At 29.3% G+C, this 24,921-nt stretch overlaps 3 protein-coding genes across 4 annotated transcripts in view; 2 read left to right on the top strand and 1 right to left on the bottom strand.

Moving 5' to 3' along the window:
• Nucleotides 1-2,244, bottom strand: part of LOC100574828 (telomerase Cajal body protein 1) — a 3,937-nt gene extending 1,693 nt beyond the window's left edge. Inside the window, exons 1-3 of one of the 2 annotated variants that reach the window (XM_008188319.3) lie at nucleotides 2,030-2,244; nucleotides 653-810; nucleotides 395-583 (exon numbers count right to left, since the gene is read on the bottom strand). In XM_008188319.3, the coding sequence (XP_008186541.1) occupies nucleotides 395-583; nucleotides 653-786 (323 nt within the window). In that variant the 5' untranslated portion in view covers nucleotides 787-810; nucleotides 2,030-2,244. Of the gene's footprint in view, nucleotides 1-394; nucleotides 584-652; nucleotides 811-910; nucleotides 1,153-2,029 lie in introns of those variants that run through there. The other variant, XM_003246823.4, reaches the window with a different exon arrangement.
• Nucleotides 2,245-4,942: 2,698 nt separating this feature from the next.
• Nucleotides 4,943-16,642, top strand: LOC100167813. Its single transcript, XM_016807299.2, has 15 exons — nucleotides 4,943-4,986; nucleotides 5,475-5,690; nucleotides 5,760-5,869; nucleotides 5,998-6,147; nucleotides 6,232-6,344; nucleotides 7,911-8,170; nucleotides 8,263-8,438; nucleotides 8,515-8,673; nucleotides 10,288-10,417; nucleotides 13,363-13,581; nucleotides 15,307-15,428; nucleotides 15,513-15,625; nucleotides 15,734-16,008; nucleotides 16,131-16,315; nucleotides 16,377-16,642. Exons 2-15 carry the CDS (start codon nucleotides 5,555-5,557, stop codon nucleotides 16,548-16,550), a joined length of 2,322 nt encoding a protein of 773 aa, XP_016662788.2. The 5' UTR covers nucleotides 4,943-4,986; nucleotides 5,475-5,554; the 3' UTR covers nucleotides 16,551-16,642.
• A 2,449-nt stretch (nucleotides 16,643-19,091) lies between these two features.
• LOC100167772 (serine protease-like) lies at nucleotides 19,092-23,155 on the top strand. The gene is made up of 7 exons (NM_001162294.2): nucleotides 19,092-19,261; nucleotides 20,845-21,063; nucleotides 21,906-22,063; nucleotides 22,117-22,219; nucleotides 22,329-22,597; nucleotides 22,694-22,857; nucleotides 22,927-23,155. Exons 3-7 carry the CDS (start codon nucleotides 22,060-22,062, stop codon nucleotides 23,095-23,097), a joined length of 711 nt encoding a protein of 236 aa, NP_001155766.1. The 5' UTR covers nucleotides 19,092-19,261; nucleotides 20,845-21,063; nucleotides 21,906-22,059; the 3' UTR covers nucleotides 23,098-23,155.
• The last annotated feature ends 1,766 nt before the right edge of the window (nucleotides 23,156-24,921 follow it).

The raw sequence follows: 24,921 nt of genomic DNA, 5'->3' as shown, positions 1-24,921 counted from the left end.
CTTTGTTAGTTTAAAATTTGAGTAAATCGACCCACTATGAAAATTGATGGTAAGAAGATTATCTGTGTTTGTATGTGCGATTTTTTACGATAGTTCAATTTTTACTTATATAGTGTAAATTAAAAATGCTCATAACTCACTTAAAAATTGAATCATTGTAAATAACCAGTATACAAACACAGATAATGTTCTTACCATTAATTTTCTTAATAGGTCGATTCACTTAAATTTTTAAACTAACAAAGCTGAACGTGATCTGCTGAGCGTAAATTTGCTATGTTACGCACTTGTAATACGGAGAAAAAAATGCCAGTGTTACGTTGTCTTAATCATTGATGTTACATTTTATATTAAGTGATTTAATATTTTGGTTTATATAGGAACATTTACTAACAACTTTACGTTATCGCTTTTTTGCACAGTATTTGGGTACCATACATAATCGTATATAGTTCCGCCTTCTTTTATCTCATTGACTTTACGAAGTTGTTTTTTACATTGATCTATTTCGTCTGTTTCAATATTGAAAATTCGAAGTCTTCTATCTTCACTATTTGTCAAAATACTCAGACCATCAGCTGACCTTTTGTAATAATAAATTATATGAGAAAATGTGTAATTAACAAAACTATTGATAATTTAATTGTTTTACCATTTGCATCCTTTTAAACATTGCTGAAATTCTTTGTCATTCACGAGGAAATCATCAGAGCATGAACAAACGAGTCTTAAGTCTTTAAAATGTATAGGTTGATTGATTTCCATAATTTTTTCTTGAGTATCCATCAATTATCAATGGGTATAAGGTACCTAAGTAGTTAAAAGTAATATTATACAATTTGAAATTTAGTCTACCATTTGGTTATGAATTCAGCAATAAACAATAAAATATCGTATAAATTTCAGGTACCTGCTAAATCTAATTTTTTACAATATTACTATTGCTATGAAAAATTGTATACTACAATATTATGTTTTAATATAGGTAAATAAAACGCATTGATAAGTAACTTTTTTTCATCGACTTTTATAATGAATATTGAATAAATTGTAATTTATCTTTCAACAGAGTTATAAAATATAAGATCACGGAGTACAAAATATGACGTTAGAATTTGGAATATTAAACTGCAAAGCCGCGAAGAGAAAAATTAAATATTTGAATGTTTTAAACATTTCGATAAGTGATAAGGATAACGCGTGAAGTTTGATGTGATAAGAACCGTATTATCTAACTGTGGATTATAGTAAACAACCCCTTACCCCACGCGTATTTCCCGATCCTAGTACGTTTCAGCGCGGGGGGCGGAGCCAAGACCTTTCTGCATGATGTATAATATATGTTTTTACCGATCCTAATCTGATTCAGCGCGATGCGCTGAACCCACATAGGGTTCGTAATTTTAATATAAACACTTAAAACAAAATATATCATTTTTAAAAAATTAACAATAAATACATATTTCTGTTTTTATTACTGTGTTCGTCACATTATATTATAGTCAATATTTTTAATCAGGCTGAACGTTGTGGTTAGGTACCTACATCGTACATGACTACCTATATACCTATTTAATTAGTAATATCTTCATAAACTTATCTAGAGGTGGGTGGGGTTAAGCCCTCCATGTGAATATTAATAATGAATAAAAACGGCCAAAAATTCCTACATAAAAATATAGGTAATTTTAAATAAATATGATAGGCAGCTTAAAGATTGTCTAAATAAATTATAAAATATAATTAATAATTAATAAAAAATGACTAAAAATTCCGACATAAAAATGATACATTTCGTAAAAACATTTGATTTCTGATTCTTATGTTATCCCTAAACACATACTTAAAAGCCCTTGTTCATATTTTTTTTTTGTAAAATATGTACCAGTTTGGATATTTAACAATTTAATAGTTGCTTGTGAATTTTATCTCTGGAATGCTTCAATGAACATCCAAATATTTGGATGCTGAGTTCTTATCAAACTTTTAAATGTATTACTGAAGCCTTCGCTTATATTATTTGTTTTACCTGTGTTTTTCTTTGTAGCCTTATGTACATTGCATAAATAAGGTGATTATATTGGTGAAGATTGCCATAATTCCAAACCATTTGATCGTGTAGTAGTTATCTTGTAAGTTCCATTGACGCATGTTCTATCGAAGTACAACAAATAACAATCGATATCTCAATCAATTAGGTCACCTGATCAATCATGCGACACAGACATACCTAAACAATAAAATATAACAAACCGTAGATTATAATAGAAGTAATATGGTAATAATATTATTCAAATAATATATAATAGTACATATCGTTTCAGGGGCAATAAATCTAAACATATAACTATGCCAACTATTTTAAGAACATTTTCATTTTTCTTATATTTTGTAGCTAATCCTATGTTTTGAAATTTAGGTACTCCAAATACATTTCGAGAAAGGTGATAACAACATTGAATATTAATGTCGACAAATACTAATTTAATAGCTTCAATCATTGATTGTTCAAACTTCAAAGTCAATATACTTATAGATTTTAATTTCAATTCAGACAACATAAGCTTCTCAGTTTTTATAAAAGTTCCACGTAAATTTCTTTGTAAGAAAACATAAACGCACGGAATTGATGTGTTTTTAATATATCCATGCATAAATTATGTAGGTATACATACCCGGTAAAATTCTTTAGGACAAGTAAAAAATGTTCCATTCATACATCGCTTGACCGATTTTGAAAACTCTAACATTCCTTTGGAAGACCCAAAAACAATTATTAAATTGGTATTGTTTTCGTTATCAAATTATAAAAACGGTTTTGGTTCGGGCCCTTCCGTAAAGTAGTCCAAATATCATTTATTTTCAATTCCAATAAAGGTCATAGCGAAGAATACTTTTTATTACGAATTCTTCTTAGTGACCTTTTGACTGATTTTTCATTTGTCAATAAAACAATTGTTTCATACGATCAATTAGACGTTTCTTCAGCGAAAAGTCTCGAAGGAGTACCTATCAAAATTGTTCTGGGCTTATTAGTATTCATATTCAACATGACTTTTGTTACTTCTTCTTACGCTGGGGGATGGTGGATGGTTCTCGAGTTCAATGTTTTTCAATACATTTAAAATCATTTGATCAGTTGTTATACTACCTTTACAATCTAATTTTGCTGTTGGGCAAGATTTTTTGTTTTGTATAATATTAATAGTCTTTGAAAAAAATTTTTAAACCCCCTCTGTCTGTTTTATAAACTTGACCACGAAAAAAAAAATTATACCTAACAAAAATGTTTATTTTTAAACGTATACCACTACACCATTACTAAACGGCTTTGAACAATTTTGATATAAAAGCTTCACTCAATGCTCATGAGTCATGACGATGTAATATTGTATAAAAAATCCCTGCAGGAACCGTCCATGATACACATTTTTTTTATTATTATACCTACCTCGAAACATTATATCATATTCGAATTTCGAATATATTCGATTGTTATTTGTTTATCAATATTTGATTTATTTAAACATCAACTATCGATTACTCTGTGTACTATCGAATACGATTAATTATAAAATTACTCGATAGGTAGTCGATAGTAGTTTAATCTTTAGTAGGTATCTACATTTCCAGTGTCCGGCCGTCCATTAATAAGTTATAGACTTAAAGTAATATTAGAATTTAGAAATTAGAATAGTATTATATATGGTATGTTATACCTACCTACCTATAATTACGACTGATGTATTTGCTGTACAATTATTGCCTACTGTTTTCAGAGTGTCTCGTGTTACATTAGGTGTTAAGTACTATATTAGTTAGTACCTACCTACTTAGTAGTGACTTTATAACATTAGTATTTAGTGCCTATATATAATAAAATTGTCTGTATGCAGGTATACTGTAATAGATATAGTTCTAAACTGAAGTAATTATTAAATAGGTATCAAACGGAAAAGTTCGTAATTTAAAATATATTAATGATGATTCTAATGGAATATTAATTTTCTAGTCTAGGTATAAAAAAATCAATTGTATTTTCTTAGTAATCACAGGCTTTCATCGATTCTATACTTCTATCAAAGTGGAATTATACACCTTAACACCTACCTAGTTCTTTCTTTTCTCGAAAATGGAAAATAATAGTGAGGAAGGTATTTAAAAATTATATAATATTATACTATTATAGATAAAATAGATAAAATATCTTGTGGCCTTGTGCTTTTCAAATTTCAAGCGTTCAAATGTTGAATACTTCAATTACATTTTCATAAGAAACAACAATAACACTTGGTTTGAAATTTGATTAAACCTATGTTGATTATAGTTTTGTAATTTGTAACTAGGTACTTAAACTTTTTTTTTATCAACCTGATTATTGAATGTAGGTATTACGCCGCATTGCGTAAACAATGCCCCAACAACGATTTTCAAATAACTATTAATTTATTGTAAGTGTGCTAAAAACTAAGATATCTTTTAAGAAAATGCAACATTAGTTATAACTATTATAATTTATAAGTAGATTGCAACCAATTATTATTTAATGCCAACCAGTGCAGCACCGAACTTATAAAAAAGTCAGAACATTTGAACATGAAAATATGTAAATGTCTTAAATTCGTAGTTTGTATACAGTTTTGAATCGTGATTACAAATTAGGATAAGTTCCTTTTAAACGGTTGAGAAAGTTGTTAATTCAGAACCAATGTTGACAATCGATTATTGTCACACAATCGATTGTCATTAGTCAATCATAAATATCATAATACACAATTATTGCAAGTTGCAACTATAATAATTCACCGCAGTAACACACAATTACTTGAACCGCTCTCATATATTTATACAGTTTTACTAGTTTTAGGGTTTATTATAATTTTTTTTAAATGAAAAACATTATGTATTTTAATGTTATATTATTTATTATATGCTTCTCCAGAACATCATCAGAAAAAAAAGTAAAAATACTTGGATTAGATGAAGGTACGAGAAATTTGTTTTAAATAGGTAGACAATATAATAAATAATAATATGACATAACATAATAACTATGCAATATTTATAACAGCTCAAAACGACTCAAAATATTTTAAAAATTTACCTGTGTAAAACTAGTGTACCTATATAAAATGCTAGTATAAACAACCAGTGAAAATTGCATGTATCTTTGGTCATTTGTTTTAGAGTTCCACCAAAAACCGGTCGAAAACTGATTTTGCGTAAAAATTCCCGGTTTTCCTAAATTTTTTTTTGTTTTTCTCGGCGCTTTTGAAAATTACTGGGAATTTAAAATTTTTTCGCATTATTTCGATTACTTATATTCACTAGTTTCACAGACACAAAAAAAAAATAAATAAAAAAACATACATCATTGTAAAATCAATACACCATCGCTTCGCTTAGAATCTAAAATATGAATATAGGAAAGATTGGATATTTAAAAAATAATAGCGACATTTTTTTTTGTCCAGGTGTGAAATGTAAAAAAGGGGATGTATTGGATTCAGATCACTCATGTAAGCGTGTTGAAAACTGCGAATCCCTAAAAATAATGACTGCAGATAAAATATATCCTGATTTATGTTCGTTTGATGAACTACATCCAATAATTTGCTGTCCACCAACTATTCAAAAAATACAAATTTTAAATAACTTTACGAATAAAAGACCAAGCATTGTTCACGAAAGTATTGTCAATTTGATTGATTTTTTTTTGTCATATGTAAATATTCAAACAATAAATTATTGATGTATAGAGTGCCTTGAGTATTCCAAGTTGATGAAAAAGTACAAAAAAGAGAAAACTAGTTTGACAGAGTCAACAGGGCTTACAACTGAGTCTAGAGTTAGAAAGAGAGACACTAACGTAAGTTTTTCTCTGCGTCGTGGTAGGGTAAATATGTCAGTGAATTTAGAATAGTTGAACAACTATGGATTTATATTGTATCTATTTGACTGTACTTAATTATTATTGATCATTGATTTGATTGTTAGTCGTTCTCGGTCAACTGTGAAGCAGATTTAAAATCTTCAGTAATGAATATTGTCGTAGAAAAAAACAAAAATGTTACCAAAAAATTACAATACCCGGAAGTTATTTCATATAATATTCCATTGGCTAAACCAAAGGAATACCCACACATGGTATGTATTTAAATTTTGAAAATTCCAAATTTAATAATTATAGGTATTTAACTTTAATACAAATGAAAGATTTATCATTTTTAGGCGATAATTGGTTTCGGAGAGAAGCCGGAAGATGGCAAGTGGGGTTGTGGAGGTTCGCTGATAAGCGAAAGATGGATACTAACATCTGCGCATTGCCAAAAAATGAGTGCTCTGTAAATGTCTAGTACTTATATTATACTTATATTATTTTAAATAGAAATATCGCGTTAAAATACTTTTAAAATTATAAATATATATATCTAATAACAAATGTACGTATAGGGCGGTTATTTTACCGAGAACCAAGCATATTGTTGATACGATGAATCTAGGTTAAAATCGGTAAAACCCTATAGAGCACAACATGATTGAGCATAATATGCCTACTTTTTTAGCAACACGTTTGAACATGGAACATTTTATAACATTCAAACCGAAATGTTGAACAGAAACTAGGATTACTATATTCTATTGAAATAATCCCATACAATTACTAACAGCTAAAAAATGGAAAAAATACAATTAAATATAAAAATTTTCTAAGTTACAACCATTATTCAAATTGTAAAAATATTGAATTTTTACTATCATATTTAAGACAAATTGTAAGCAGATACTCAAGGTGTAATAATTTAATGATTTTAATGCACTATGCTTATGACCATGAGATCGAGTTATTTTTAAGCTCTTACCATGTTCGTATAATTGTAAATATTTAAATCTACATTTCTTGTATAAAATAATACGGAATTGTATGCAAATGTCAACAGCGCATAACTTTTTATGCTCATTTAGCTCAATCGCACGATGACCGTAAAAATAGCCAAAGACAAAATATCCTGTACTATTATATAGTAGTCTGTACTATAATATTAAAGCAAAATTATCCAATGGTTATAAATTATAATTCTACCACAGATTCTAACCAAATATTTTGTTCGTACCTCAAGTAAAAATTCAATACATATTACATATGCTATTAGTGTATTTGATTTATTTCATGAAAAATAACATACACCTTAGTAATACATTATTTAATATGCACTTAATTATTATTTATAATTTATAATTTATTATTGACACTCTGGCAATCATTAATAAATTAGTGTACTACTTAGGTAGCTAAATATTTTAACATAGATATGTGTTTTTTTGGGCTAGGTACAAATTTTTTTCTCATCGATTTTCGTAACGTTTCGTTTATTGTCATTGACTATAGAAAGTAGAGAAACAAATTAAGAATAATAATAAAAAAAATCCGTTGATTATTTTGACCTTGGATAATTTGATTGAATATTTTAGTATAGGATATTTCGTCCTTGGATATTTTTTCCCGAAATCATATTAAAAATACAAGGAATTTTTAAATTATTTTTAATTTTAATGTTTAACAAAATATGTATATCTACATAATATACTATGTTTTACATTATTCTATGATCATCATTCAACAGTATTAATAAAGTTAATCAAAAAATGCCTTGTATTTTCTAAATTATGAGCTGATTCATGATAAAATATCCTCTCAGTATTATCTATATATACAGTAGCGCAATCAGGGGGTGTCCTCGGGTCTAGACCTCCCCATCTTAGGATCGTATTTTGTATTGCTAGCAGTACGCAAATACCTACTATACCAGATTTTTTCCTTTAGTTGAATTCTCAATGTTTCTCTATGACCCTTGAAAACATTTTGGTTATGCTACTGTATATTTATGTACACACATGTCTGTTTAAAGAAATACTGCGCGTTGGGCACGATTAGGAGATTTGAACATAATCTCAACAACAGACGATGCTCGACCGAAAGACTATCGAATAGTGCGACACGTCATCCATCCGTGTTATAAACCACCTTCGATGTACGACGACATAGCTCTGTTCCAGTTAGAAAAAAATGTCGAGTTCTCCGAGTACGTAATGCCGATCTGTCTTAATTCAGATTCCTTTTTAGAACCACAAATGCAAGTAGCTACTAGTTGGGGAAAACCTTCTTTAGGTTAGTTTTTACGTACCAGCTGTATATTTAAAACGGGTAAAGATTTATAACCTATGCGTATCAACCGTCTAAAATTCGATACAAATTTTCAGATGCTTATACAGTTAGCGACAATTTGTTAAAAGTAGAACTGAATATCATCCCCGGAAGTGTTTGCAACGATTCTTATGCCTCATTTTTATCTGCCAGTATGACGCTAAAATACGGCATATTAAACGACAGAATGATTTGTGCTAGCCCATTGGAAGGCACTACCGACGTTTGTGGTGTATGATATTTATTTTTTAATATCATAAGTATATTTGCACTACAATTTATTTTAATTAATTTATCAAATTTTGCAGGGAGATTCTGGCGGTCCGCTTCAATATAAACACGACGGTTCAAGCTTACATACTCAATACGGAATAATATCATTCGGGACATTATGTAGTGAAGATTCTCCGGTAGTGTACTGTAGAGTGTCAAAATATATTTCATGGATCGAAAATGTCGTTTGGCCTTAGAATTGAAGTTGAACAAAATAAAATAAATAATGATTCGCGTAATTGGGTAATTAAAACGTAACGAATTACCTATTATGTTTGAAATAAATATTAACCATTTTAGGTAGATGTGTTTCTGGCTGTGTTTTTTATATTACCTAGGTATATATTAATTAACCGTTAAAAGTTTAAAATATATTTATTGTCAAATTTATAAAATATGAGTCTAAAATAAAGATATTCTTCGATGATCTACTGTGCATGCTTACTCCCATTTTTAGATTCTGAGCGGTGTGATGAATGTATTGATTTTAAAATGATGTATTTGTATTTTTTTTTTTAGTTTTGTGTCTGTCATCACCTTTTGCGGCTTTTGGGGCAATGGGGCAGTAAAAATGCTTTGATTTTTTTCAACTGTATGTTGTATTGTTGTTCGACGGGAAAGTGAATCTATAGTTAGTGCATTCAGGAGGTCAAAATTTAAAATTCATCATTGAATTCAAATTTAATGCCACCCATTACAGTGAACCACTTGTAACCGACGGTAGGTACAGCAGAGCGACATCTATTTACCCGATTTTTATGATATATTCATACACTTGTTCAAATTATGTTTTTTGAAATTGTATAATATATTATATACAAATTAAAGGCATCTTGTGGTGATACATAAATAAATATTTTTTTTATTGTAAATTGATAAGTTATGTATTTTTAAACTTAAGTTAAATTAGTTTATGAGGATTGAGAGGTTCTGCCTGGCATCTGCTACACCCCACTAATCGTATCTTCTCAGAGTGGAAAATTATACATAACTATGTTTGCAAATTATTTTAAATAGACGTGAGGCATGTTACAATAAGGTATACTCACTATACTGTCTTAAGCATCGTAACGATGAGTATATTATAATATAGGTTGTTATTATTTTATCTTTAAATTTCAAGTATACAGATATAATGTTATACCTAATATATAATTAAGTTGTCTATTTTTTTTGATACAACATGCTTACATTCTGCGAAACGTATTGAGAACCTGTTTGATCTGAACACTTATGTAAAAGTGGTAGAATATACATTATAGATATATGTAATATTATCCGTATATTGTGACGCGTATACGTTAATTAAAATATTTAATAATGTTGTTTAAAATGTTTTTACTGCAAAATTTGTTACATAATGATTATGACAAGAGAAGGAAAAAAATATATGATCCACAGAATGAAGAATCCTCCCATTGAAAAAGGAACTTCGAGATACGTATCTAATGAATTAGTAAATTATTTACTATATATGGGTTAAAAATATATATTATAGGTACTATCGTATGAATCAGCTTTTCGTTAAATAAAAGGGTTGAATAAGAAACGCCGGTGATAATATTAATAACAAATCATTTAGGTATCCAAAGGTACAATTAGCGGTGCGTATACCATTAACCGATCGTGATTCCCACTCCGCACATGTAAGTATGACGCAGCTCTATACTATAATATTGACCACTACGACTTCGGTACTACTTAGTACATTGTACGTATTAGCACAGGCCCTAAAATAGTAAAAAACTTTATTTTTATAATATATTCTTGCGTACCATACGACGTCTCGTGCTTACGTAAACCTATAAATAATTTTTTTTTCGAAAATGGAAAATAACCGATTGTTTAAAGTCGTATTAAGCAACATTATGTTAATCATCTTTTGCGTTTTCAACACATCATCACAACTAGTTATACAACATCTTGGATTGGACGAAGGTACGTCGATTTGTTTTAAGTATCTATACACATTATTACACATTGATAATGTATAGGTAACAAGTGTATATTTTGTTCTTTGATATTATAGTACGAACATTACAAAATAAGAATCATGTTTACTATATTTAGCCATAAATTATTTGAGTTTTTGTGAATCTTAAACACATTTAATTAAACAATAATATTAGTAATTTTCCTACCTAATTTATAGTTTATATGTTTATTTACCTACCTGATCTTAAATAGGTTCTATTTTAGTAGAATCAAAGTAAAGTACTAGTTTTAGTAAGTATCAAACCAATACTCCTTGTAACTTGGGACTTTACAGTAGGTACAACAGTGTGCTAAACTGCTAATATATTGCAGTTAATCGGTAACTTATATTTTAAATACTGTTACATAATTGATATAATATTTTGCATGCAATCTATATCTTAAATCCAATAGCCAACTGCAAACGGTTATCTAAAATCTAAATAATAATAATAATAATAAAAAAATTTGGAATTGAATTCATTGTATACTTACAAGTTTAAATTACTGTGAAGTATGTTTTTAAATATTAATGGCAAATGGACACCCACTCCCCCACCATGGCCCCATATGACTATTTTTTGTAAAGTAGGATAGTAGGATTTTGGTATAGATAAAGGTTAGATTTCACTCTCGACACATATTTTAAACCCACATGCCACATCCTCCCATATTTTCTAAAAATATATTTGAGAATTAAATGTTTTATTAATGGAAATATTTGGACCTTTTTATTCTGTCTTAACTATTCAGAAAAAAAAATTGGGGATTGGAATTGTCTACTATTCATTTTTAATAATAAATATTAAAATTTAAAAGATTATTTTGAAATATTTTTGCTAGATTTCAAGCAATTGTTTTCTGTAGCTATGTCGAATAGTTCTAAAAGTAGGTACCTACCTATTAAAAATAATAACCTACGATACACAGAAGTAAGAACCCTGAACTCGTAGCTGTCCTTGATTAATTTGAACTTTGAAGTACACTTTACTTGTAATAACTCCTAAGAACCTTCTTTCCCGGTTCTATTTTTCTATATTTTTCACGGTTTTATAAAAACATATATTTATTATTATAATATTATAACATAATCACGTGTTTAAATTGTGTTAAATAAGTTAATACTTCTAAACCCAGTTGATAGTAATTAACAATTCAAATATTTTTGTACTCCAAAAGATAAAGTGATCAATATTCAAATTATGTTCGTAGACTAATGACCATAAGGCATAGAATATATAACTATATAGTACCTAAGTATTTAAGTGCTAAATTACAAAAAGTATAAGCGAGTTGTGAACATTTTTAAATATTAATAATTTACGTACTTATAAATCACTTAAATATTAAAATATCGTAAAAAACCACCGAGGAAACACAAATAATGTACTTACATTTAAATTCGATAAAAGGTAAATTCACTCAAATAGCCAAATATTTAGGTTAACAACACAAAAATAGAACTGCTGGACGTACATTTTGATATATTATCCGTTACTGCGTTAGTAGACGGATACAACAATACACCATATGTGGGTATGCCGTCTTCTTAAACCTCGAGTATACGCAGTCATTCAAGGAAGTATCAAAGAAGCTTCATACAACATACATAATAATGTTCATTAGAATATCGTATTCTTCACACAAAAAACGCGAAAACGTAATCATGTCTTATTAAAATTTTAAACCAAAGGGTGTTAACATTTTAAACTTATTCTGGACACAATTTCAAAAAAAATTTTGACACGCCCGCACCGAAAGTTTGGTTTTCGTTAGCGATTGAAGCGTTTATTGAAAAGCGTCCTTTTTTTGTCTTTTTTCGCGGGCGGTAAAATGGAAATCCCCAAAAATATTGAGCGCACATATCACGCGTATATCCTCTGCATAATCAGAAACTAAAATAGTAAAATCTATACCACGGTCTTTACAAAACAAGAACTTTTGGTTACATCCCATATTCGTATTATAACCTCCTTGCATAATGCGTGATCATTGCTTTCGTAAATAATAATAAAATTTGGTTGTTGCGTAGATCCCTGCATAATGCATTACCTTTGTCGTGATTACATTTTTTTATTCTAATTTAATTTTAATATAATAATTATTATTTATGCTGAAATCTTTACCACGGTCGTTACAAAACATAAACTTTTGGTCACATCTTATATTCATATAATAACCTCCGTGCATGACGTTTAAAATAAATAAAACTATAAATCGTTTCTTTCATGAAATATTGTTTTCGTAGAATAGTTTGGTTGTTGAATAGATCCTAGCTTACATTAAATTTTTCCGTGATGGCGTGATCGATGAATTCAGAGGCGTGACAAAAATACTATGTGTGGCTCGTGCGGGAAGGCAATTTCAGTTTTAGGCGCACGTCGCTCGCGACTGAAATAGCTCATTTCCCGCCCTTGTCACATAATATACTATAATGACAATATTTTTAAAAAAAAACTTTAAAAAAAATTTTAAATTTCTTACGCCTAAGAATATCTCAAAAATATTTTTTCATTGTAATCTCGTATAGAAAATAGTCATATAAATATCGGGTGAGAATTCAAAATATCTACAGTTTTTAATTTTTGAGTTACTACAAAAAACCAAAATTGATTTGTTCAAAAACTGGTTTTGCGTAAAAATTCTCGGTTTTTTCTTCATTTTTCTCAACGCTTTTGGAAACTACTGAGAATTTTAAACTTCTTCCACCCCACAAAGTATCAGTTGGATTCACTTTCCTACCAGGAAAGATACTGAAGTACAAAATTACTGCCCGGAGAGGTGATGAAAGATACACAAAAAAGAAACACATCTTTGTAAAATCAACGCATTCAACGACCCGCCAAGAATTTAAAATTTAAAATTATTGATCAATATCATATTTGTTTAGCTCAATTATACATTTTTAGGTGACATATGTCGAAAAGGCCGAAGACCAGAAGAAGATTATGTGAGCAAGAGTGCAAGAAATTGTAATGCTTTCCCAGAAAGTATTAGCACTAATAATCATCTTGATATATGTAAGTTCGTTGCTTTAGAACCAATAGTATGCTGTCCGGCGATGACTAATGAACCGTTTATAGAAAAACCAGAAAGTAATAATGAAAATTCAATATCCGCCGATAAAAGTACGAACGCCCGTAGTGTAATTCCAATTTTTATTAATTATTGCATATTACGATTATATTATGTTGCAGTAAATGTCTAAATTCAGTCAAAAGTAGTTTCTTAATATTTTTATACAGGTAGGTACAGTTTTTTTAAGCTTTTTACTACATACCTACCTACAGTGGTGACATAAATACCTATCTATTAACGTAGGTAAATCATTTTATTATAAAATATTATCATATTTTGTAATTATAAATACACAATGACTTTTTTTAACGAATCAAAATCAATACAAATATAGTACAGAATCCTTTCTGATACCTAATAACTTTGAATAATAACCCACTTTGGATAACTTTCGTTTCTTATGAACAACACAATTAACAGAACACAATTAATCCGTGAGACTATTCTTCAATATCTTTATCCGATTCACAATTGTCAATTTGCCCCAAATTATTTGTAGCCTTGTAGGTTACATCATTGAAAAAATGCAGTGTTTTTACTTATTATTTTTGAAACTTGTAAGTTTTTATATAAGTAAACAGAAATATTGTACAATAAGAAGATAGATTTTTATCATACACTGCACACATGTATCTGTTATATTAATAACATGTGGAGGGCTTAAAATTTAGAATATAAAATGTTGGTTTCTGCATCTAAATTTCAGAAAATTTTTTTTGAATAACACAAACTAGTTTTACATTTCTTCCGACAGTGACACAGTTCAAATCCCTTAGTATATTACTATTGTAGATGTTGTAGAATGTAGGCATTGTGGAAAGTCCAGGCATTCTGTACATTCCCGTCAATTGGCTAGGAATATTATTAATTATTTAAACATTTTTATATTGCCCAACCATTTTAATAAAATGTTCAATGTGAACTTAAAAGTGAACTTGCTAAATAATTATAATAATATATTGTTTTGTTGCGCAAAAAATTAAAAATCATTAATAGCACAATATTCACAATATCGTGTTTAATTTCCTATTTTAGTTTGTTACATATATGACATCGGTGTAATGAATAAATAAGACAAGTGAAATTGATTGCCTGTTTTTGATTCAGTATTAGGTAACAAGGAAATAATAAAAGGTGTAAACAGAAAATTGAATGCACTCGATAATATAGTTTTCGATTTTGACTGCGACATAATATTATAGTCGTAACTCGTCAACTGTGATATTGACATACTATATTATATAGATTCATGATTAAGAAATTATTTTTAATCAATGTTTTATTTAGGACTTCGTCATTTTGAGCCGTTGAAAACCCCGTTAAAGAAAGAGCTGTTGAATGTCCAATACTTTATGTTCCATTTCAAACACAGATTACTAACTCCATTCAATGGGTCAAGATTTTTTTTGTTTTGAACTGTTAACTAATACAATATGTTAGTTTGATGTGGAAAAAAAACATCAAATCAAAAAGTTTGTTTTTATTTTTTCTGTGCAGTAACAAATATATATCTAGATAAATTATTTTTGTGTATTATAAAATAATATAACATTAAATACTTTTAAATATCATGAAAATGATAACTTTTTCAATTTTTTGTTTGAAATACATTTAAAAATCACATATAGGTATAGGTACCTAAAAAGTGTTTATCTAATTAATTATGCTTCTAAGTAGGTATCCAACTCATTTTGGCTATTTACTGCAACATACAATATACATATAAACCTAACAATACCAATTGAAACGATTTTTATCAATCAAATGATTTCCAGAATGTCATGATTATTTCAAATTAAAGCACAAAATTCAAAGTGAGGTGCCATTTGAGTCTCAGTTACCTCCGTTGCCAGTTGTGGGTGGCATACCGGCTAACATAAAACAGTTTCCACATATGGTAATCTTGAATCATAAATGTTATCAAAAACAATATTTTTAGAGTCTTATGCTATTCTTTATTATTGTAATTGTATAACTGTAGGCGCTGATAGGCTATGGTGACACCACAGCAGATGGAGAGGATTGGAGATGCGGAGGTTCGCTGATAAGCGAAAGATGGATATTATCTGCAGCGCACTGTCAACAGAGTTCTGGGTAAATTTAAGATACCTTATATAATTTAAATACTAGTTATGTAACATAAAATCAATAGCGTGTACTGTCTGTTATTTTTCATGAAAACAAATTTCTTTTAATTTTAAGGAATCTGGTGGCTCGTTGGGTTCGCCTCGGAGTTTCGGATAGAGTCGGTACACTCTTTAATGAAAACAGAGTAGATCGGTCCAAGGACTATCGAATAGTAGAGCATATAATACATCCAGATTATAAACCACCTTCGCTATACAACGATATAGCTCTATTCCGTTTGGATAACGACGTCGAATTCTCCGAAGAAGTGCGACCCATTTGTCTCAACTCAGATCCGTATATAACGCCATTAAAACTGATAGTTACTGGTTGGGGACGAATTTCTACGGGTTAGTGTATAATGTTTATATGATTAACCCCCCCCCCCCCAGAAATAAAAAAAAGTTACCAGTAGCCACCGCTATAGTAGGTAGGTCATAAGTTAACAGTTTTTTTTATTACAATTTTTTAGCTGGACCACTTAGTGACAATTTGTTAAAAGTGGATTTGGATATTTTTCCGGTGAAACAGTGCAATGAAAGTTATTTTTCATATGATAATCAAAATTTACGATTTGGCATATTACCTGACAGCATGATATGTGCGGGTTCATTTGATGGTGAAAGAGATGGTTGTTCGGTACGAACTATGAAAGTTGTAATGCTTTGTAAATTTGTATAAAACTAAATAGTTAATTAATATCAAAATTATTGTATAGGGTGATTCAGGAGGTCCACTACAATTAGAACATGTAATCTACGCGGGCATGTATACACAATATGGGATTACATCTTTTGGAAAATTTTGTGCCGACAAGGATACACCTGGAATTTATACTAGAGTAGCCAAATACATTTCATGGATCGAAAAAATAGCATTTTCAAATAACTAAAGTTGTTTGATAAAATTGAATACAACTAAAACGTTGATTTCTGTTTTTTAGATTCTGCGAGTGGAGGAATGAATGTATTAGTTTTACAATGATGTGTGTATATTTTTTTTTAATGTCGAACAAATATAATACACGATTTTATATAAATTGATTATAATACCATACGATAAGAAAAACCGAATAAATATATTTTTGATTAAAAGTGTACGAATTTACTCAACTTTACATTTATACCAATATCTAACGACCCGGGAGGTTCACTCTAAGTGTAAAAAGAAAAAAGCGCCTTAAAATGCACACATTGACATAACACACTCGAAAACTGCTGGGCTATAATTACAGAAAGCCACACGATTCGCGAAAAAAATTCTTAAGAAAGCATAGTATATTTGTGGTTCAAAAAGTTGGGCAAGTTTGTGTAACTCTGCTGTACAAAGGTTACAGGTGAATCAATGTAATGAGTGGTGTAAAATTTGAATTCAATATTATCATTGTATACAAAAAAAACAATTCCGAGCGGACACGAGCCGTCAGCCAAGGATATTTTATATTATATTTATATTAAGTATTATTATTAATACGGTAGCTGGCAAATTTAATTAATATTATTTGTAAATAGGGTTCTAACATTTCATAAATTTACTGTGGATTTACGTTATTTTTTTTTTAAATTTAAACTTACAAGGAACCTTGTATTGCATTTTCAAGTTTTTTTACCAAGTGAAAATGTTATATGCCTAAAAATAGCTCAACATGACCAAAGGATTGTATAATAAAATTCTCTGTACCTATGTCGAATGTCGATTTATATTCTTTGTTTTGTTTTTTTTCGTGTATAGTACTATTGATTATAATTATAACCTATAATATTTACAATCAATGATAGTAGATTTAGTAATATTACGATAATCACATAGATATCTTAATATCTACCATTTTCATATGGCAATCAAAAAATAAAAATAATGAAATAAAATAATATTAAAAAAACAAAACGATATTATGTTTGCCGTCTTGAGAATAAAATCCTTAAACGTCTTAAACGTGAGTCGGCCTCAAATCTAGTTACCGAGTTTTGGGGGGGGGGGTACAAACCACCATGCACCCCTCTATTATCGGCCCTGGATAAATATAGGACATAATAATATATACAAAAAGATTAATAACTCCATTCATTTTATTTTAGATGTATTATACATTATACATGTTTATTTCGTGTGACAAAAAAAAAAATCAATTCACAGTAAAAATAGAGCGGTGTTTTCATTTGAAAATAGGAGGTTTGTATTTCATTTCTTAAATAGTATCAAACTTTAAAAGTCTAAATATTTTAAATATATGGTCCATTTTAAAAACCTAAATTTTAATGAATGCATATTGCATGTTTCAAGGGTAAATGGGAATTGTGTGCGCTGGGTGATTGAGACCTCCAATATACAACAAATCTTGAATTTATCCATCCCATAATATTTTTATGACTAACGCTGGATTGTAAATTCCTGACCACACGCGTATGTAAATTTAATTACTAGGTACTGCGCAGCTCTACTATACCTAACTTTTACCACTCACCACTTCCTATATATTAGTACTCATACTGCAGTGTAACACTACAACAGGACACATGTTCCCATAATATAAATATATATTAAATTTTATAATATACTAGCATATCATACGACGACTTGTTCATATAACTATTAACTGGAATCGGTTTTCAGAGATTATGAATGAATATTTTATTTGAAAATGGAAAATAACATATTTTTTAATATTTTATTATTTTGCATTACATTAATCGTCTTATGCGTTTTCAATACATCATCACAACAAGTGGTAAAAAATCTTGGCTTGAACGAAGGTACGTCGATTTACTTTATACACATTGATAAATATAATGTAAAACATTTGTATATCAGTGTAAACATAACAAATCGGACGAATAAAGATACTAGTTATTAAATATTTAAAAATCGTAAATATTTTGAGTTAAATTATATTGATTACCAAAGTATATTAACAAATGTTTAAGAATATTCAACCAACTATAAGTAATTTAAGTCTTAAGACCTAACTGTAGGTTTATATTGTTAAATAACTTATATTTTATATAGGTACTGTTATTATAACGCATCTATTTTTTTATCATAAGATCAATGATGGCCCACTGGCCCAGGGTTATAAAAATGATAATGAAAAATAGAACAATTAGAATTTTTATTAGAATTGCATTTAGACTGAATACTGAACTCTATGCAAGCTGTTAATTTTGATTACTGAAAAATACGTTTTTAATAAAATTATTTTAAACGTAAAATTTACTATTTCGTAGGTATATATTTTATATACTGGATTACAATTTACAAGTAATAGTGTTGAATAATTATGAAACTCTGAAAATATTTAATATAATAACTAGACTTGAATAGAACCCACTGACCTTAATTAATTCATAGCATATTATACTCGTAATATAATTTAACAAAAAAACTGATGAAACATTTTTATAGAGTGGGGCGATGAATGTATTGATTTTACAACAATATGTGTGTTTTTTTTTGTGTGTCTGTATTCATCTATGTACTAGTTTCCAAAAGCATCAGGAATACCCTCCAAATAAATTAAAGAATAACGGAGATTATTACAAAAATGCAGTTTTCTACAAAATCGATTTTGGTTTTTGGTGCAAGTACTCAATAAACAAGTTAACCGTAGGTATCTAGATAAATTACATTTTCACTCAGTAGCATTTCCTATACACCATACAATATTCAATATATTTTGACTCTTTTGAGCTATTTATAGACATAAGTTAAAAATTTGAAAATATAATAGGTACATGGTTCACCATGAGTTGATTTAAGTGGAATTTCAATAATAATTACATTTTTCATGAGTTTTTTATTCATTTGATATTCACCCGAAAATAACAAATTCTCATCAAAAGATTTTCTTATTATGTTAGTTGTGATTTAAAAACGAATAACTGTAGATACTTGAAATTTTCAACAAATGTTTATTTTATCATTTTCTATAGGCACCTACATGATAAAATTTTCAAATATTTTAACTCGTTTTGAGTTTTTTATAGACATTTTCAATATTTGTTAGTCTTTTTTAAAACTTTTTCGTTTGGGTCAAAAACCAACATTTTATACAAAATTCCTCATAAGTTGTTATAATACTATAATAGCAAATTAAAAATATTAAAGGTGCATAGTTATGATTTTTTTATAAGCATTTAAAGTTCAAATTTCAACATATTCATTAAAATCTTAAGCATTCTAAAATTATTTTTTAGTTAAAGACGTATAAAATGTTTAATAACAATTTAAAAAATGTATTTGTTGGTACTTGAAACTTTTTAAGTATATTATTAAACTGTATAATAAGAATGAACATTTTTAATGGAATTGTTTTGACAAAAATTAATTCAACCTACTGTATTACTAATGTAAAATAAATTACATTAATAGCAATAATACCATAGAATATTTTTTTACTTATAGTTTCAAGTAGCTTATAAAACTTATAAAATTTTTTATCCTAATAATTTTTTAAGATTTTACTTTTTTGAACGACAACATGGGGTTTTAATTTTATATTTCAAAGCAGAATATTTTTCTTAAAATGTTGATAGGTACATTTGATACATGAAAATCGAATTTGAGTGGAGTGGAGTCGTACCGCAAAATGATTGTTCACTTCTCTGCTCATCTAAACTTTGAATATTTATAATTCTTAAACTACTTGCTCCAAATTCGATTTTCATGTATCAAAATTCTTAGAAATATATTCTGCTTTGGAATATAAAATTAAAGCCCTATGTTGTCATCCAAAAAAGTAAAAAACTTAAAAAATATTTAAAAATATAATTTATTCTGAAAAATGTTGTTTTATAAGCGACTTCAAACTATGTAAAAAAATATTTTTAAAAAAATGTACACTTTTTATAATAATGATTGTTGTTTGATAAAAGAATCACCCGCGGGTATTGGTACCTACTTATTAATATAGGCTGATCGTCTTCGCCCAGAAGTGTTTTTCGTTTAGCGCTTTCACGAAAGTAGTACTTTACTACCAGAAAATATGCTAAAGTAAAAATTGAAGCATTTTAACTGTCCCAAAAGGTGGTTAAAAAAAAATATCTACATACATCATCGCTACGATCAGAATCTATAATTTAAAAAAATAAATAAATGTAAATGCAATAAATTATTTTGGAAATAACAAAAAAACAGAAAATTATTGATTTATATCTTATATTTTTAGCTCAAATGAATATTTATTTTAGGTCAGATATGTCGGAAAGCCCCAAGACCTGATCAAGAATATGTGTGTACGAGTACAAGATACTGCAAAGCTTTTAAACACAGTCTTAAAACCCGTAATTATCTTGATATATGTGAGTTCATTGGCTTACAACCGATAGTTTGTTGTCCAGTGACGAATTATGAAGAGTTAATTGAAATACCAGGAACTAAAAATGAAAGTCCAATATCGGCCGATGAAAGTATGAACACGAAGTATCAAATTTATGTTATATATTTATAATAATAAGTTATGCACCTATACTAATTCATAAAAGTTTGCCATTTCTAGCTAAGATCAGAAATTTTAACAAAAGATTTTACACAAATTATTGTTTTACTTTTACAAAAAAAAAAAAAGTTTACCAGAAAGTTATACTATTTAGTATTTATAGCCATTAGATATTTTCGATTATTATTTTTTTTCAATTATTACATTTATACAAGGATTATTTATATGAAGACACAACGCTCCCACTCAGAATCATTTTTCGTATGCAATTATCATTGGGTTCAAATATAACATATCTATTACAATTATATGATCGACAAATACTGTACAGCAGAGCGGTTATCAGTTGTCCACCTTTTTTTTATTGACTTATGAAGTCTACATTTCGTTAAAATTTGATATCTAAACGAAGAATAGGTAACAATTTTAATTCTAACTAATTCTGGAAATTTACTGATACATTCATCTAATCATAGTACCTACCTAAAAGAAATAAGAAGTACCTATGCTCAACACAAACCGTATTTTCGTCCTAGTTTGCGCTGCGTGCATCGCCTTCTGTTTTTGTGCATACTGGCATTGTATATTTGATTAAATTTATAATACATTTAATTAATTATTTGTGTAAAATTAAATGTGTGACGTTACTTTTAGTTTATTGTTGGTTGCATATATTAATATATTATAAATTATACATTTCCACTGAAAAATATATGCACAGTCAAACAACTAATTGCTTCTTATTCCTTATACTAAGCATCTAATCGTAGGTACCGATTGAAATACATTTTATCAATTGAATAATTTTTGCAGAATGTTATCAATATAATAGAATAAATACAAATTCAAAATTAAAGGAAGAAGGTGTATTTTATCCTGCTGCAGTAGGAGGTACAAATGCTGAAAAACAAGAGTTTCCACACATGGTAATATTGAATCATCAACATACTCAAGTCTCAAAGTCAAGATGGGTATAGTATATTATAATTTATTTTTATACATTTATAACTATAGGCGCTGTTAGGTTATGGTGCCTCCACGACAAGTGGAGATGATTGGAGATGCGGTGGTTCGCTGATAAGCGAAAGATGGATATTGACTGCAGCGCACTGTCAAGAAAGTTCTGGGTAAATCATACCTATTATAATAAAAATTAAATACTAGTCAAGTATCTTATATTCAATAGTGTGTTTTATTTGTTATTTATCATGGACATACATTTCTTGTAATTTTAAGGAATAAAGCTCGTTGGGCTCGCCTTGGAGTTTTAGAAAGGTTCTTTAATGAAGACAATGTAGTTCAGCCCAATGACTATCGAATAGTGCAGCATGTAATACATCCTGAGTATAGACCACCTTCGCTATACAACGACATAGCTCTATTCCGTTTGGAAAGGGACGTCGTAATTTCCGAAGATGTGCGACCGATTTGTCTTAACACGGATACGGATCTATCTTCAACACCGTTAAAACAAATAGCTACTGATTGGGGGCGAATTTCAACGGGTTGGTTTAAATGATCATCTAAGCAGTAGCCAGCAATCACCGCTATTATAGTAGGCCAAAAGTTAACATTATTTTTATTTTTATTACAATGTTCAGCCGGGCCAGTTAGTGACAATTTGTTGAAAGTAGAATTGGATATTTTCCCCACATATCAGTGCAATGAAAGTTATATTTCAAATACTCGTCAATTACAATTCGGCATATTACCAGACAGGATGATATGTGCGGGCTCGTTTGATGGTGAAAAAGACACTTGCACGGTACGAACTATGAAATTTGTAATACTTTGTAGAAATTTAATTAATTAAATAATATAAAAATTGCTGTAGGGCGATTCGGGAGGTCCACTTCAAGTAAGACATGCCGAGTACCCCGACATGTATATACAATACGGGATTACTTCGTTTGGGAAATTTTGTGCTGACAAAGATACCCCCGGAATTTATACTAGAGTAGCCAAATACATTTCATGGATCGAAGAAATAGCATTTTCAAAATAAATGAAGATAATAAAATTAATTTATACTATTTAAACTACATAAAAACGTCTTTAAAAAATATATATATTTTGTATTGTATAACAATCATACCCTACATTGCAACTTCCACTAACCTCTTTAAAATGGTATGTGAAGGCGTATGAAGAAGTTCAGGCGTAAGTCCAACTTTTGGGCATCAATATTGATAATTTTAACATTCCATTAATCTTAATATTTTTAATCCCTGGTTTGAACCTCTGTAGTATATACATTTAAAACTTACCCCCTGGTTCACCCCCTTCCAGATCTAATAAAATTGAATTCTAAAACACTGAATACACTACGTAGAGTCTTATATATACTTTGTTAAAAATCATATTAAGGTATAAATTATAAAGCCATAACTTTTACCTTTATTTACTTATTTATCGATACTAAGAACATCCCATCACACTGATCAAGAATTTAGTCATACAATGATTTCAAAGAAAATTCTACAGTTATCCGTGTCAGTAAGTTTACTACGGATAAAATAAAAATAGAATAGAATGTACCTACATGACACATATTTGAATCCAGTATCATGCATCCCACGATCCTTTAATTTTTTGTTGTCCAAACATACCATATACCTGAGCCTTTATATTTTTTGGTGCCCAAATAAATTATAAAAATTTTCCCAAGTATGCTATAATTTTAGATGACTAAAGAACAGTCTGGAATATATTATCCTTTATTTTAGGAAAGTTTAATTTCAATGAACTGATATTGTTGCTAATATATTTATAATTTGTATTGTTCATATAAGTTATGAATCATAACCATCGTGATTTTGGGAATATTTATTATTATAGTAATACATTTTAGTGGCTATTTACCGTAAAAAAATGATGTATTCTAAAAGGTTATTTTCCGAGTGACGACGGAAATATATTGTATCACTATAAAAGTGATGTATCTAAATTGCCTATCCAGGACGCCAAGTTATGGTTATTGATTTGACGAGACATCACCGAGAAAATTGTCCCAAACTGGTTCCATTAGTACAAATTATAGTATAGAAAATTGAAAGTTGAGGTTATAATATTAGTTATTACTGAGTATTTCAAATTATTTAACGGAGGGAGGAAGTTTTAACGGAGAATGATTTAGTGCATGTCTGTAGTATCTCTGACCAGCCTACTTCACCCCATACCTTAGTCGGTGATTTTGCTGACGACAAAGCCATACTAGCAACCAGCCCAGATCCCGTTCTAGCCTCCTCCTACATACAAGACCATCTCTTCTCCCTTGAATCGTGGTACAAAACATGGGGCGTAAAAATGAACGAAACAAAATCCATCCACGGTACTTTTGCACTTCGTCACGGTGTATGCCCAACACTTTACCTCAACAACCAACCACTTCCTCCTGCGCAGTGCATACGTTACCTTGGTATACTTATTGACCGCCGTCTCACCTGGAAACCTCACATAATTAGTAAAACCCGTACACTTAACGACCGCTTCCGACTCCTTCGTCCACTTCTAACATCAAAGCACATGAAACTCTCCAATAAGCTCCTGCTTTACAAACTCCTACTCAGACCCATCTGGACCTATGGGATTCAACTATGGGGCGCTGCCAAAATTTCCAACATCAACCGCATTCAAAGATTCCAATCCAAAACTCTACGTACCATTCTAAAAGCACCATTCTATGTCTCTAACCACACTCTCCACTCTGACCTAAAAATACCATCCGTCTCCGAACTAGCCAAAACTCACTACAAACGTTTCAATAGCCGCCTAGCCCACCATAAGAATCCGCTAATCTCCAATCTTTCATCTGCTTCTATCCCAGGTA

This window comes from Acyrthosiphon pisum, chromosome A3 (assembly GCF_005508785.2).
Source record: "Acyrthosiphon pisum isolate AL4f chromosome A3, pea_aphid_22Mar2018_4r6ur, whole genome shotgun sequence".
Lineage (NCBI taxonomy): Eukaryota > Metazoa > Arthropoda > Insecta > Hemiptera > Aphididae > Acyrthosiphon > Acyrthosiphon pisum.
Note: the sequence above shows the minus strand (reverse complement) of the source record. Positions and strands in the feature narration are given on the sequence as shown.

What these genes read in the sequence shown, in the direction of transcription:
- LOC100167772 (NM_001162294.2), top strand. An exon ending in CACTGTCAAGAAAGTTCTGG is followed by an intron (nt 22,220 to 22,328) that starts GTAAATCATACC and finishes TGTAATTTTAAG; the next exon opens with GAATAAAGCTCGTTGGGCTC. An exon ending in GTGAAAAAGACACTTGCACG is followed by an intron (nt 22,858 to 22,926) that starts GTACGAACTATG and finishes AAATTGCTGTAG; the next exon opens with GGCGATTCGGGAGGTCCACT.
- LOC100167813 (XM_016807299.2), top strand. Translation starts at nt 5,555, where the DNA reads ATGACTGCAGATAAAATATATCCTGATTTATGTTCGTTTGATGAACTA. An exon ending in TTAGAAAGAGAGACACTAAC is followed by an intron (nt 5,870 to 5,997) that starts GTAAGTTTTTCT and finishes TTTGATTGTTAG; the next exon opens with TCGTTCTCGGTCAACTGTGA. An exon ending in GCACTACCGACGTTTGTGGT is followed by an intron (nt 8,439 to 8,514) that starts GTATGATATTTA and finishes CAAATTTTGCAG; the next exon opens with GGAGATTCTGGCGGTCCGCT.